This window comes from Euprymna scolopes, chromosome 11 (genome assembly GCF_053919585.1).
Source record: "Euprymna scolopes isolate OS-2025 chromosome 11, ASM5391958v1, whole genome shotgun sequence".
NCBI classification, from domain to species: Eukaryota; Metazoa; Mollusca; class Cephalopoda; order Sepiida; family Sepiolidae; genus Euprymna; species Euprymna scolopes.
In genome coordinates, this window is record NC_136492.1 from 20558182 (window position 1) to 20574701 (window position 16520).

The following is a 16520-nucleotide window of genomic DNA, read 5'->3' on the forward strand; positions in this document are numbered from 1 at the left end:
TTTTATTTTTAACTAGCATTTCAGCCCGGCGTTGCCCGGATGTTTGGAGGAGTATGTTGAGCAAAAAAAAAAAAAAAAAAAGCGGTCAATTTTTTTTAACTTTGACCCCTATTATGACACCTTAACATTTATCGTTTTGGACCCAAATCAAGTTATTAAGTGAGATCCATGTCCAAGGAACCTAGATATAAAATTGCACGTGTTTAGACCCAAAATTGGCGGAGGAGTTTTCTAGAGTTCTCAAAGGTCAACTCGTTGAACTTTGACCCCTTAACAGCCAAATTTCTGGCCGAAAACTGATTACAAAGATTTTCCTAAATCTCAGTACCCTGTATATCAAATTTCGAGTCTGTAGACTGAAAATTGACAGAGTTATTGCGTAGGGAAATGTACACACACACACACACACACACACACACACACACACACTTTTATATATATATGTCATAATCAAAAACAATATTACGTACTTAATTGTTATGCTGAAAATAGTAATATATCCAAAAATTCATTGAGTAGAAAGTTATTTATAATTAAGAGTAATTTTGATGGAAAATTGTGTAAAATTGCATTTTTCTTTGACGTTATAAATAGGGCTATGACAACAGAATATTCTTTTCATTGTCTTGACTCTCGAGTATATATCCGACACAGTTAGACACAGTGATTCAACCGAGAATCACATCACTCCATATAAAAGCATATAAGATATCAACGGATACACACTTGAGAGTCAAAACAATGAAAAGAATATGCTGTTGTCATAGCCCTAGTTATAAAGTAGACAGTAGGAGTCTACATGCAGGGGACATAACTCCGAATATTTTAGATTATTTCTTTATGGCTGCAATATTTGTTTTATTGTCTGTAGAGATAGATATTTTTTTTTTTACTAAAAACACAATAGCAGTTTTCTACTCAATGAATTTTCATAATTTTTTAATATATTACTATTTTCGACATGCCAGCTAAGTGTGTAATATTGTTTTTGCTCAAAACGATATATTAAAAAAAAGTCGATTTGTCGACTATATCTTAACAAGTACCGTAAAATTAATTTTAGTAATAGAAAATAAATGCAACAAATGGTCAAACATTATAATAACAAAGGCGTAACCAACAGTGCTTTTCGTGCTTTTTGGACCCCCCCCCCCCCATCCTTGGAAAAGTCGATCAAAAATTTTTCCCCTAATTTAAAGCGCCAGTAGGGCAGCCAGAGAAAGGCAGGCAGACATTTGCCTTGTCATAAATACTTTGCCTGCTAATGGGGGAATTATTTACTGCTTGCAAATCGATTTTGTCAACCATTTCACAATAACGCCTCAAGGTTTACCTACCTATAAGGAAATTTTGCAGGGTTGGTAATGGAGTGATGTAACTTATAAAAACCTCCCCTTTCCTATAGTGGGATTATCATGGCAAATCTGGCATCTCTACATCAAACGGTGTGAGCATGTATAGGGCTCCCATTTATAATTGACATCCCTGGGGCCCCTATCCTGTTAGTGAGGATGAGTGGTGTAACCCACCAAAACCTCTCCCACCTCATGATGGGTTATTCTACCATAACCTTCCCCTCCCCATGATGAGATATCCTGCCAAATTTGCAAAGTAGCAGAACGCGTGTACCGATATTGCCGAATAGAAAAATGGTACAAACCATAACAGATTCGGTAACAAATCAAACTATGATTATCTGGTGCATTATCGTACGTGAGTCACGTGAAATGCTGACTTTGAATAAACTACTAAAACTTTCTTAACACAGACAGATATTATTTATTAAGAACTTTAAAGCTGAAAGAAATGTATGGCTTGTCAGGTATCTTTTAATCAGAGTATATAATCTTTAAACTATAAATGAAATAACTTATTGACGGAATTGTTTTATCAGAACAACTAAAATCAAATTCATTTTTCTTTTTGTCATTTTTAATGGCGGGTGTACACTTGCTATGTAATAATTAATGTAAAAATGATAAATGACGAACCTATAACAACTCAGGTCCAAAATGAACGCGTTGGCATCGCTGTCTTCCGTCAAACGAAAATCAATCCTGTTTACAAATAAAAAGCAAGAGCATTATTTTTCTGAATTTTTTGAGATGAGGATTGATAATTCACGTTATTTGTATTATTCGGACTGCCGTTCAAATCTTGAATGTTATTCTTTTTTCTTTCTTCTTTTTTTTTACTTGTGAGTCACAACGAGGTTCAAGAATATTTAGTTTGCTGCATTTTATCATAACAAATGTTCATGCAAGATTTCAGCAAGATTGGACGAGTAGTTTCCGAAGAAATGTTGAACACATAGACAGAGAAAAATATAGATTCTTAAATAATCACCTTAAACAAAACAGCTAAGTGGAATAACTCTTATTCTTTTAGCAAAGGGTAGCGTTTCTTGCATTTATTTGAGATTGTTGACCTGTACAATCCTGCTTTATACGTACGCCTTACTGCATTCTTATAAAATTAGAACAAATTTAAATGCAATGAATCTCGAGAAATGCTCAGTCAGTATAGCTAATTTCTATATATAATAATAATAATTTCTATATATAATAATAATAATAATTTCTATATATACTAATAATAATTTCTATATATAATAATGATAATTTCTATATATAATAATGATAATTTCTATATATAATAATGATAATTTCTATATATAATAATAATAATTTATATATATAATAATGATAATTTCTATATATAATAATGATAATTTCTATATATAATAATAATAATAATAATAATAATAATAATAATTTCTATATATACTAATAATAATTTCTATATATAATAATAATAATTTATATATATAATAATGATAATTTCTATATATAATAATAATAATTTCTATATATAATAATAATAATTTCTATACATACTAATAATAATTTCTATACATACTAATAATAATTTCTATATATAATAATAATAATTTCTATACATACTAATAATAATTTCTATACATACTAATAATAATTTCTATATATAATAATGATAATTTATATATATAAATATGATATTTTCTATATATAATAATAATAATAATAATAATAATAATAATTTCTATATATAATAATAATAATAATTTCTATATATAATAATTTCTATATGTAATAATAAAGAACTTTTTTTAACGAACAATTTCCTTTACATTTTGGTCAAATTATTGCACAAATAAGTTTATTTTATAGGAAGCAGATTTTTTTTTTAAATTTTCAAAGCAGATACTAATCAACTGATTTCAAAATTTAACTCTTCTTCTTCTTCTTCTTCTTCTTCTTCATGATGATGATGATGATGATGATGATGATGATGATGGATTAAATAAACGGTTCCATTTAAAATCCCATACAGATTCCCAAGAAAACCACCTAAAGAGATTACATTGACCAAAACATTATGAGAATAACATTCAATACAAAACCAATATAATTCCTCGTAAACATAACAAAAATCAATGCAAAATTTCAAGTATATCGACCCAGTAGTTTTTGAGAAAATTTCTAGCATAAATGTGATATTACGGTCACTAATCCTTATTAATCCCTAACTGTGCATCGAACGCATACTATAAGACTTACTTATCTACACCTTATCATAATGTCTATGCAACATTTCAGTCAGATTGGCCCAGTAGATTCCGAATAATCCAAATGATACAAACTTTTAATATTGTTTCATTTTTTGTTTTTCTAAAAGTTTCACTTAAAAAAAAAGTGTTACTTTGCTCCATTGATAGCGAGAGGACGTCTGTCATCAGCAAACAGCTTTTGGGTTGTTGTTTTTTTAACTTTCTCAAACGCATCAATAGCAAAAAGGATGGAGTATTGTTGCCACATCTGAGCAGGAGCTGCTAGAAAGGACTTATCCTGCCTTGATAGAGTTCAAAATAGACTTCGTAGCCGCGTAGGGGATGTTCTTTTCTCTTCCCTGCAATCTCTTTCTCATAGAAGAGATGTTGCGCCTATGGAATTGTCTTCTGTTTTTCTGCTTTCCAGCTGACTACAATATTGTTGTCTTCAAGTCTAATGTAAACAAGTTTTTGATGAGCCATTCCATATAAGTTAACAAATTTACCAAATTTCCATTACTAACGATTACTATATTGTCCAAATTCTACTGCACACTCTTTAACCCTTATCCTCGAGTGGCCTCTTGGCCTTGATAAATGGTGATGAATATATTAAAAAAAAACAAAAAAAATAGATTACATAATTCCAACGTGCAAGTTCACAAAACTGCGCAAGATCAAAGGTGTGCATTTTTTGTAGACCGTTTTTTTATGGGATTTTAGCTGGTAAAAATAGCTGCTAAGGAGTCAAAATTGGAAAAAATTGGAACTTGCAGGCATAAGTAAACTTAAAATGCTCTCGTATGCATGCGCAAATATACATTTATATGTTAAAGTCGTTATTTTTTTCTAAAAGTTTTACTTGAAAAAAAAAAAAGAAAAGATGTTACTTACTTTGCTTCATTGATATTGAGAGGACGTCCGTCATCAGCAAACAGCTTGCGGATTTTTTTTTCTTTCCCGAGCGAATCACTAGCAAAAAGATTACATAATTTTGTATATCTTTTAGAAATTTTGCATTAAAAATGAACAGATAAATATAGTCAGCTCTAGTTCTTTGTAATCAATTTTCAAGGGGAAGTATAATCACCTTCGATTTCGGATCCAAACTGTTTAGAACTAAACTTATATTGATTTAACTCCAAACAATTTTACTTTAGAAAAATGTTTTTGTAGCATAAGTGATTATATATATATATATATATATATATATATATATATATATATATATATATAATATATATATATATATATATATATAGTCCAGAAAATAAAGTTTACAATATGATTTGTTGGTTGTTTTTTTACGGCATATTAACCCTTTTCAGATTATTTAATGTGGAATCCAGCGATTTTGAAGAACAATTTTATAATAGAGTATATTTGTTTTGTTTTTTTTAAGTCGGTTTCTATTCAACTCATAGTATATATAGTCACTGGTAAGAAAGTCCTGAAACAGTGTTTATTCTCTCATGATGACCCAACATTATCTCGAGGCTGAAATGAAATACCCAACACAAGTGAAAACAGCCAATAAACACGATTACAAATTTACAACGAAAGCTGTTTCTTCCAAATAACGACATCTTTTACTGTTCTGAATTTTTGAGATGAGGTATGAATGTTTGCATTATTTAGATTAATCGCACAATTATTCTCATCTTGGGTGTTTTCTGACCAAAAGGTTGTGCAGATAGCACTCAAAATGAGAATAATTGTCCAATTAATGTAAATAATACAGACAATTTCTTTTCTTTGTTGCTCGCTTCATAGTGACTTTCTGCTACTGTTATGCTAGCAAATTTCATTAATTCATCATACAACAGCTTCATCCAAGAAATTCACATTTATTTAACATTATTACTACAAAGTTCGATCCTTCCTGCCTCCCAACATAGACAACCAGTTCAACTCGTAATTAATTAAAATATATATATATATATATATATATATATATATATATATATATATATATATATATATATATATATATATTCTTACTTTTCTGAATCTTTGGCTTTTAGTTTCTCTAAATGTTTGTGAACCTCAATCCGATATTCAGGCGTGAATGGCACGACTTCTTCCCAAAATCTGGAATTCAAAAAAAAAAAAAAGAAAAAAAGTACAATTCACAATTCAAATCTCACGAAACTTTTGCTTTCTAAAAGAAATCATCATGTGCCAATTATGATTAAGTATATATATCAGAAATTGTTTAGTTTTTTGGGTTCTAAAACTTGTTAACACGCACATACATACATATATAAAAATGACGATGTCTGTCTGTGTGAGGAATGGTCTCTACCAAACTCCTCTGTAAAATTTGGTCCGTATACTTGAAACTTGATATATAGGAGATGTGAACCCGCGGAACTTTCTGTTTTTTCTGATGTGTTCACAGGGAACTATTTAGTACTGACATACATGTTCCCCTATGTGCCAAAGTTTTTGTCTTGGAAAAAAAAAAAATGATTGGTAAGATGAATAAAATCTTGAACTTCGGAATCTATCAGAATTGTTATTTATTTATATCTGCTCTGTTGTTATATCTTAACAAACATCGAGCTTCTGATTTTAAAAAAAGATTGCTTACATACAGAATAGAAAATATATGCAAAAGCATACATTTTTTACAAAACTGTACATAAATATATTTTCCATTTTTCTTTCCTCTTTCAAGCATATCTGTCTGTCTGTCTGTCTGTCTGTCTGTGTGTGTGTGTGTGTGTGAGAGAGATAGTCGTTACGTCGCAAATGAACAAACAAATAAAACAGGAATAGAAATAAATAAAAATCTGGGTCGGCATTTTTTCTTTCTCAACAAAACCCCAGATGTCCCCAAGGGGTGTAACTCCTGTGACACCAGAATGTTACATTATATATATATATATATATATATATATATATATATATATATATATATGTATATATATGACTATATATATATATGACTATATATATATAATGTATATATAAGGTATATACTTATATATATATCTTTAAGATATATATATATATATAAAAGGTATATAAATATATATAAGGTATATATATATAAGGTATATATATATATAAGATATATATGGTATATATATATGGTATATATATATATATAAGATATATATGCTATATATATGCTATATATATATATAAGGTATATATATAATGTATATATATATAAGGTATATATAAGGTATATATATAAGGTATATATATAATATATATAATGTATATATATAAGGTATATATATATACAATATATATATATAATGTATATATAAGGTCTATATATATAATGTATATATATATAATGTATACATATATATTATATATAAGGTATATATATAAGTTATATATATAAGGTATATATATATGATGTATACATATATATTATATATAAGGTATATATATAAGTTATATATATAAGGTATATATACATATAAGGTATATATATATATATGAGGTATATATATATATAAGGTATATATATATATAAGGTATATATATATATAAGGTATATATATATATATAAGGTATATGTATATATAAGGTATATATATATATAAGGTATATGTATATATAAGGTATATATATATATATATAAGGTATATGTATATATAAGGTATATATATATATATATATATATATATATAAGGTATATATATATAAGGTATATATATATACAGTATATATATACTGTATATATAAGGTTTTTATATATATATATATATATATATATATATAAGATACATATATATATCTTATATATATAAGATATATATATAAGGTATATATATATATATAAGATATATATATATATATAAGGTATATATATACGGTATATATATATATATGGTATATATATATACGGTATATATATATATGATATATATACGGTATATATATATGGTATATATATACCGTATATATATATATGGTATATATATACGGTATATATATATATATATACCTTATATATATATACGGTATATATATATACATATATATATACCTTATATATATATGGTATATATATATATACACATATATATATGTATATATATATGGTATATGTATATGGTATATATATATGGTATATATATATTTACCATATATATATATATATGGTATGTATATATATATGGTGTATATATATAAATAATATGTATGTATATGTATATATAATATGTATGTATATATATACATGCATATAATATGTATGTATATATATAATATGTATATAATATGTATGTATATATATAATATGTATATAATATGTATGTATATATATAATATGTATATAATATGTATATAATATGTATGTATTTATATATATGTATATAATATATATGTATGTATATATATAATTCAAATACGGTAGTCATTTAGAACTGCTTTAAAGCTTCACTCATGTTTCGACCAAATTCCAAACAATTATTACCTTCTCAGCTATATTGTGAAAAAAAATTTACAATTTTCGTTCAGTAAAACAAAAGTTATGATAAAATTTACTGGTGTTCAAAATCGTATAAAAACGTATGGAGGTGAGCGGCGTTTTATTATGATTGGTTTTCATAGCAACCACATCGTTTCAGTCACTACTGTTGCTATCAATTCACCGCTCTCGCGAAAAGAGAAGTAACAAGTGAAACAGATAGAATGAAAGCATGAAATGGGGGGATGTTGTTGAAAGCAGACGAATGTTGTACATTGTTATTTCATATGTGTTTATTTTATTTTTACTTTCATCATATTTTGCTCTAGTTTCGATACCCCCAAATTCGAAGCTATCTCTTTACAACCCTTCTTTTTCATAACCTATCATACTTTCATAAATCAGAGTCCATTTTCTGTAGGCTGTTTTTAAACCCATCAATGACGGGTACTTTTGCCAGTATATATATATATATATATATATATATATATATATATATATATATATATACAATTAAAAAATGGCAGTGTTTTAATATATGGTTAAGTGGCAGTTGTAGTCATTTAGAACTGCTTTAAAGCTTCACTGCTCACTCATTTTTCGCCCAAATTTCAAACAATTATTACAGTTTATAGATCACCTTCTCAGCTATATTGTGGAAAAAATTTTCAATTTTCGTTCAGTAAAACAAAGGTTATGATGAATTTACTGGTATTCAAAATCGTAAAAATGTAAGGAGGTGAGCGACGTTTTTCATGACTGGCTTCCATAGCAACCATGTCGCTTCAGTGACTGCTGTTGCTAGCAATTCACCACTCTTGTGAAAAGAGAAGTAACAAGTGAAACATAGAGAATGAAAGGGAGATAATTGGGGGATTTTATTAAAAGTAGACGAGTGCTGTACATTGTTATTATATATGTGTATGTTATGTTTATGGGGGCAAAAAATAAGACTGAAATTAAACAAAGAACAAGTGAATTTACTGGAATCCTGGAAAAATCATGGATTACAATAGAAAAATGTGAGCATAAAAAGTAATATGGTTAAGCTTAAACATGGAAAAGTAAAGGACTAGTTGTTAAAATTGGAAAAGAAAAGGACAAGATATTCTAGCAAAAAATATAATAAATTTATAACTTAAAATATTGCAGCATTAAGAATTTTTTTTGATTCAATTTATAACATTATATAATCAATTCTTAATGCTGCAATATTTTAATGATGAAGATGATAGTGATAACGGAGATGAAGATGATAATGAAGGTGATAAAGATGATAATGATTATAATGAAAATAAAAAGATGAAGGTAATGATGATGAATATGAAGATGATGACACTGCTGCTGCTGCTGCTGATGATGATGATGATGATGATGATGATAAAGATAATAATGATGATGAATTAAAATGATAATGATGATGACGATAAAGATGATAATGACAATGATGATGATTATGATAAAGATGATTATGATGAAGATAAAGATGATGATGGAGAGGAAGATGATAAAGATAATCATGATAATGAATGAAGATTAGACGATTATGATGGTTAAAATTATGATAAAGATTTTTAAAAAAGCGATGAAACTGATGAATGAATATTATGATGATGATGAAGATGATAAAGTTAATGATGAAGATCATGAAGAAAATTAAAAAAGAAGATGAAAATGATGATGATGAATTGAGATTAAAAGATTATGAAATTAATGATGTAGATGATTATGAAGATTGGAAAGAAGACGAGGAAGATGATGAATGAAGATTATGATGTATGAAGATTATGATAATGATGATGAAGAAGATATATGAACATGGAAAAGAAGATGATGATGATGATGATGATGATGATGATGATGATGATGATCTCAAGCACGGGAATAAAACCAAAAGGTTTGTTTGTAATTAGAAAAAATCCACACCAAACATCCGGATATTGTAATAGACATGGAAAACTACTTCCTGACCAATCAGGAATCGCCAAAATAATTTAATCCAAAGAACTTATTTCATCTTTCAACTCATTCAAACATGGCGCCGTCCCCCCTCAACCCTCTCCCTCTGTTTGTTTTGCCTGTAGCAGTGTAATAGATCACTCAAGCCTTGAGCATTTGGCTTCAACTGCAATCGTACACTATTAGATTTAAAAATGTTTCACTTAACAAAACAAAACAAGACAGGGTTTTTTTTTCCTTTTTCAATCACACATAAAATAAAATATTCTTTATGTTATATAAATGAGTAGATAAATATATTTATATATTGTACATAAGAAAGTCATTTTATTGTATGTGGGTGACAGTGGCAGTAGATGTGAGTGTGAGAGAGAAAATTGCTCCAACTTCCTGTCCATACAACAAATTAAAAAATGTATACATTAGGTAGAAATAAATATCAAAATTCGAAGAAAACCAACCAAACTAAACTTTTAGGTCTTCTCCAGAATTCCACCTATACCAAAAACAAAAATAAAGAAAAATCTGTACGCACCCGTGATGTAACAAAAATATCATATTCCAAAAATTATGTAAATTGATGAAGTAGTTTTATTTTTATAAAGAAAATCATTTTTAAGCAATTAATGGGAATTCGTAGATATTACAACATAAAACTTATGAGTTTAAATTATTGTTGAGTCATCTCCCCCTTATTTTTTTATTTTATTTTTAAAATTGTCAGGCAAGATAGTCTCTCTTTGGTTACTCATAACATAGCTACTTGATACATTTATGTGATTTTTGGAATATGATATTTTCTGTTTTGTCACAGGTATGTACATCCTACAGATTTTTCTTTGCTTTTTTAATACAGGGGAAATTCTGGACAAGGACCAAACATTTTTCTAAAAGCATAAACCAATGTTTAATTGAAAAGATTTATGTGTGTGTGTCTATTATTACTGAAGTGCTTATTTTATGCAAACGACTAACAGGAAGGATAGCATTGCTTAAGCTTTAATGAGAAAACTGTGTCCTTTTTCACTATGTTCATAAAGCCATATTACTTCCAACATGCACATTTGAAAGTCGAACATATGCCTGATGAAGGGACGAATTTCCGAAATATTGCAACATGGATACTGCATCTGACCACCTGACGCAAGTAAGAACACGATACATGTGAAATATTAATCTATATATATTTGGGAACGAAATACTCTACCAATACTGATAAATATATGCTATTATCATAAAACCAACACAAAGTCAAGTATCTGCAGAATGTCTTCTTGGTTCCTCCTCTTCTCTTTTCTCTCTCCCAACAATCGAACACAGCATATAACAAAACTCTAAAGCACGTCTGACAGCACTGACTTCTGCCAACAGTCTGCCCCTCCTCTTAACAACACAGGCTTTTTATATCGCAAAATCGTTCACCTCTATTTGCATATTCTTCTAACTCACGTGATCACTACTCTATAAATAAGAGTCTTGACCATTTCTTTTCTTTCTTTTTATTTATTTTTGGTGACCGACCCGCACGTGGTCTATCCAGGTAAGTCACGCATTTCTCCACACTCCCCCCTGATCTCATGATCACAAACAGGACATGCGGGCAATCGTCGTTGGCGGGTACTCCTTCGAAGAAGCACTTCCTCATTGCTGTTTTCTTCATTACCACCATCATTACTACCAGTCTGTTCCATTATCCCGTCTCGTGGTTCCATAGGCGGTGTCTCACAATCAGGGCAGGGGGGCAGTATCCGTCTTTGTCGGGTACTTCTCCGAAGAATCGGAGGCGTCATCTCCTCGGTATGCTCCATCATCCCTTCTCGCTGGGTTTCGCAATCACGGGGGGTGGGCAGTATTCGTCTCTGTCGAGTATTTCGATGAGGCATTACTTCCTTGTGTCCATCGCTCTCCTCACTATTGTCATCAGTATGTCCCATCATTCCCTCATCTGGTTCTGTTGGTGGTGTTTCTATGCTCACCTGAAGGGGCAGTAAGTGATCAGGATCATCTCTGAACGGTGTGTGATCCTCCTCATCGTCCTCAGAATCAGAAGAGGTATAACAAGGGCGGATATCTTTTACGTGACGTGGTATGCCACCAATCAACATGGTCTGAGGACTTATGATTTCATCTATTTTTCCCCGGAAAAATTTCGTAGTGCACCCAGCATTTGGGGGTTTTATCCAAACAAGGTCTCCCACCTGATATGGTGTATTGACAACACTCACCACTGATGGTATGGCATCAACTCCTTTCACACGCTGTTCATATTGGTAAATCCCATTGGCTGGTGCAGTTGCTGGTGTTGCATTGTCCTTGGGTGTTATATTATACCAGTACACAGCTTCTGGAATAGAGCACTGCGTCCTGGCTGCAATTCTTTTGATGGTGCGGTGACACCGTTCTGCTATACCATTACCCTCGGGATAATATGCACACCGATAATGCATGTTAATCCCCCATTCGTGCACGAATTTCTGAAATTCTTGACATCGAAATGTGGCGGCATTATCAGTCAGAATTTCAATCGGGGCACCACGTTCAAAAAAGACGGCTCTCAACTGTTGTATAATGCTGGCTGCATCCTGTCGTGTCAACAGGCGCCATATTGTGAAACGCGTCGGGCCACAATCCGTCATGGTCAAAAAATGTTTGCCCCCATAATGTGTTATGTCCATCCCTACTCGCTGCCAGTTGCCCTCCACCTCGAGCTTCCCTTTTTGCCATTGGGATGGTGCCGGATCAATTCTCTGACACTCTTCACACGAACGTATGGCTGCTTTCACTGATGCTTTTGTAGTTGCAGGGCATACTCTTCGGACAAAATATGCAGTCCTCTGAATTCCAGGATGTCCAATCTGCTGGTGTATCATACGGATCTGGTCAGGTGTTAATTGATCCGTTACAGTCGCGCATGTTTGTTGTTGAAGATCGGATCCCTGCCTCATTGCATCGATCCACCTCTTTGGTACTCGAGTCAAGCTATCAGCCAAATTCTGCATCGACGAGACTAACGTAATGTCTACCTGCAAGCTGTATTCGTCAACTAGACGCTTAATTATTGCTAGTCTCCTTCGTACTAGCATTTCACTTGCAGCTCTAGTCTTAACTCGAGCCTTTCCAGTCAAGGTGTCGGTTAACCAATGGTAAACACACAATGAGTCAGTGTGGAGATGCACAACATTAGTCCGCCATTGCAATGCGAGATTAAGACCTTTTAACGTGGCATCAAGTTCTGCCAAATTTATATGTTGGGCATCATTTTTCGGACGAAGCCAGCATGCATCTTCCACAACAACACCTAGTTGCTCCAACACGACACCTGTAGCCAACGAACTTGCGTCAACCCATGCATTTAGTTCGTTTCCAGACACTTGCCACTCACCCCGGGCAGGGTCATTCCTATGCACTCTGGACAACATTTCAGCCATCATTTGTTGGAGAGAATCATCATCCGCAACATCGTCCCATCCTTTTGTTACTGTAGTCACTCGTCTTTTCACCACTCCTGTTGCCGATCGGAGCCATCCACAGACAGGTAGATGTCCTACCAATTTACCACAGATAGAAAACACAGTACGTCTTGTTAATACATTGGGTAACTTTGGAAGTGGGCTCCCTCGTTTCCATCGCAACGTATTGCCCTCCTCCCAGACCTCGAGGCCTAGCACGGGCACTCCATCCTTTAGGCGCTTAGGGTCTTTGCTTATTAACCCAAACGCTTTCAGTTTTATTCGAACTGCATCCGCAGACATTATGTCCTCATTAACATAGATGTCATCTATGTAGGCTGAAGCAGCTTTTGCTGTGGTCTCATCCTGCATCAAAACAGTTTTAATAATGGTTGTCATAATCAAGGGTGCTACGTTTAGGCCAAAACCCAAACGTGTCAAACAATATAGTTTTCCCTTGAGTAGTACTGTCTGAAACGGCCATAATGACTCATGGACACGTATCTGCAGGTAGGCCCTCTTTAGATCCAGAAGTGCTACATTGCTCCCTTTTTGACGCCACTCTCTCAGTTTAGCAGCGCACACATCTGCGTTTCCGGTAAACGCATCAACATGCCGATTCAACTCTCGGTAATCCATTACGGGACGAATTTTTTCTTTGGTAGGTTGTTCAACAGCCATGAGCGGAATTAATCCCTTGGGTGGTCCCAGACGTTCCTGTGGGTATGGTATTAACCAACCGTTGTCAATCCACATCTGAAGTTCTTCTTCATATGCGGCCCTATTCTTGGTAGAAACTGCATACTCTGGAATCGTGTTGCACAGCCGATCTGGTTCCTGGCCCATGGCCCATTTCCACTTTGCAGTCCACACCCTTTCGTTGTCATCAAATGTAGCACAGAAGTCCTTTTCTTCAATCGACATGGCTGCACAGACGTCTTTCCCTTCTCCAAGCCTGATACCTCTAGCTGCTGTGATTGTAACGCCTCCTAGTGCTTGTATTGCATCAATTCCAAGCAACATGTCGTAGCCAAGGGGTTTCTCCTGCATCACCAGAACGTCAACTTTAGCTGTGTCACCCTTCTCAGTGCAGATTGTGACTGTCCCTTCACCACAACATACCCGTGATAAGCCATTGATGGTCATAACGCCAACTGGGTTCCTCCGCCACACCGGACAGCAATGGGCACTAACTATAGACCGGGAACACCCCGTGTCTATAAGTGCTGAACACTGCACATCATCAAGTTTAACGCTAATGACAGGCAATCCTGTGTTTATTGGTTGGCAGGGGGCAAGGGTAGCGATAGTACCTTGCCCCCAACTTCGTTTCCCGAACAGTTGCGAGATATGTGCCCAAACTTATTGCAGCGATAGCATTGCACTGGTCTCTTTGATTGTGGATATACACCTCTCCTATCACTCCGGCACTCTTTAGCAAAATGATTGGCCTCCCCACATTTATAGCACACTGGGGTGGCATGCTTATTACTATCTGGAAGAGAGTCCACATTGCCTCCATGTCGAAAACGAGCTGCTGCTGCAATTGGTTCCTGTTCCTTACAGATGTTTCGAGCTCGGGCCAATAACTCATCAGTTGACAATTCATCGATTCTTGATGATGCCCGCAACAGTTTACTGACCTCCTCGGGTAGGCCTACCAAAAAAGCACAGCTTAATATTTTATCGTTGACCCCACCAAACGGTACAGATAATTTTCGCAGGTCGGCTAGGTACACGTCGACTGTTTCCTTGGGTTGAAGTGTCCGGCTCGTGAACTGTTGCCACGCAACAAATGGATCTGTACCAAACGCTGTATACAGGCTCTGCTTGATTTCATCCCAGTCTGGTTCATCCCCGAGTTGTTGGTAGACTGCATAGGGCCCTCCGGTTAGCCTCAAAGGGATAACTGTGGCTGGTTCTTTAATTTTGCACAGTTTACAGATTTTCTCTGCCTTTTCAATCCATTCAACGACAGCCGGTCCAGTGGTAGATCCGTCGAACTCGGGTATTAAGCGAATGTCGAATCTGTCCATTGTTAGTAACCGCACACCAAGCGCCGAGATAGCTTAAAACCAACACAAAGTCAAGTATCTGCAGAATGTCTTCTTGGTTCCTCCTCTTCTCTTTTCTCTCTCCCAACTTTCGAACACAGCATATAACAAAACTCTAAAGCACGTCTGACAGCACTGACTTCTGCCAACAGTCTGCCCCTCCTCTTAACAACACAGGCTTTTTATATCGCAAAATCGTTCACCTCTATTTGCATATTCTTCTAACTCACGTGATCACTACTCTATAAATAAGAGTCTTGACCATTTCTTTTCTTTCTTTTTATTTATTTTTGGTGACCGACCCGCACGTGGTCTATCCAGGTAAGTCACGCATTTCTCCACAGTACCTGTTTTCATGTATATTTTCTGGAAAACCCATCTTTATAACAAAGTATATAAACCTATAAAATCTATTTATACTCTAGTATTAAGGAAAAGATAAACAACCCAAATGAAAGAATGACAACAACCGAAATTAAGTTTATATATAGATATGAAAACCTTTGCCACTGTAATTACTTCAGACACTGTGGTAGAGTTGAAAATATAAATCCTAGTACACCACCTTTATTTAAATCATATAAATAAGATTGCATATCTGTTCACTGGCTGTTAACCAAATGGACATGTATTATAAATACATTATAAATCATTATAAATAAACAAATAAATAAATAAATTGAAAGCTAGAAGCAAATGAATGGATAAAAAAGGCGAGGAATAAAATAAATAAGTAAATAAAAAGAGCTTAACAATAAAATAGATGGATAATATAGTCACCACTAGAAAAGAAAAAGCAACCATAAAAACAAAGATAGAGAAGTTAACGGCGAACATTTAGCCCAATAAACAACTGCCAAGTTAAAATAATACTAATACCTCCCCGCTGCTACAGCTTGATCACATGGAATCGTACTTCACCCCTCTTTCTTCACCCCCACCCTACCCCTACTCGCTTTCTTCACCACACCTCCCTCCAAAGCCCCTACTGCTTACATTCATAAAGTATATACCACACTTTCTTCCAAAGTGTA

General features: G+C 33.0%; 1 protein-coding gene across 2 annotated transcripts in view; it reads right to left on the minus strand.

The window, feature by feature from the left end:
- Positions 1–16520, minus strand: part of LOC145287797 (dynein axonemal assembly factor 11-like) — a 76533-nt gene that overhangs the window by 19055 nt on the left and 40958 nt on the right. The window contains exons 11-13 of one of the 2 annotated variants that reach the window (XM_080135639.1): positions 5591–5680; positions 4484–4561; positions 1992–2057 (exon numbers count right to left, since the gene is read on the minus strand). In XM_080135639.1, coding sequence (XP_079991765.1) covers positions 1992–2057; positions 4484–4561; positions 5591–5680 — 234 coding nt within the window. The remainder of the gene's footprint in view (positions 1–1991; positions 2058–4483; positions 4562–5590; positions 5681–16520) is intronic. The other variant, XM_080135640.1, reaches the window with a different exon arrangement.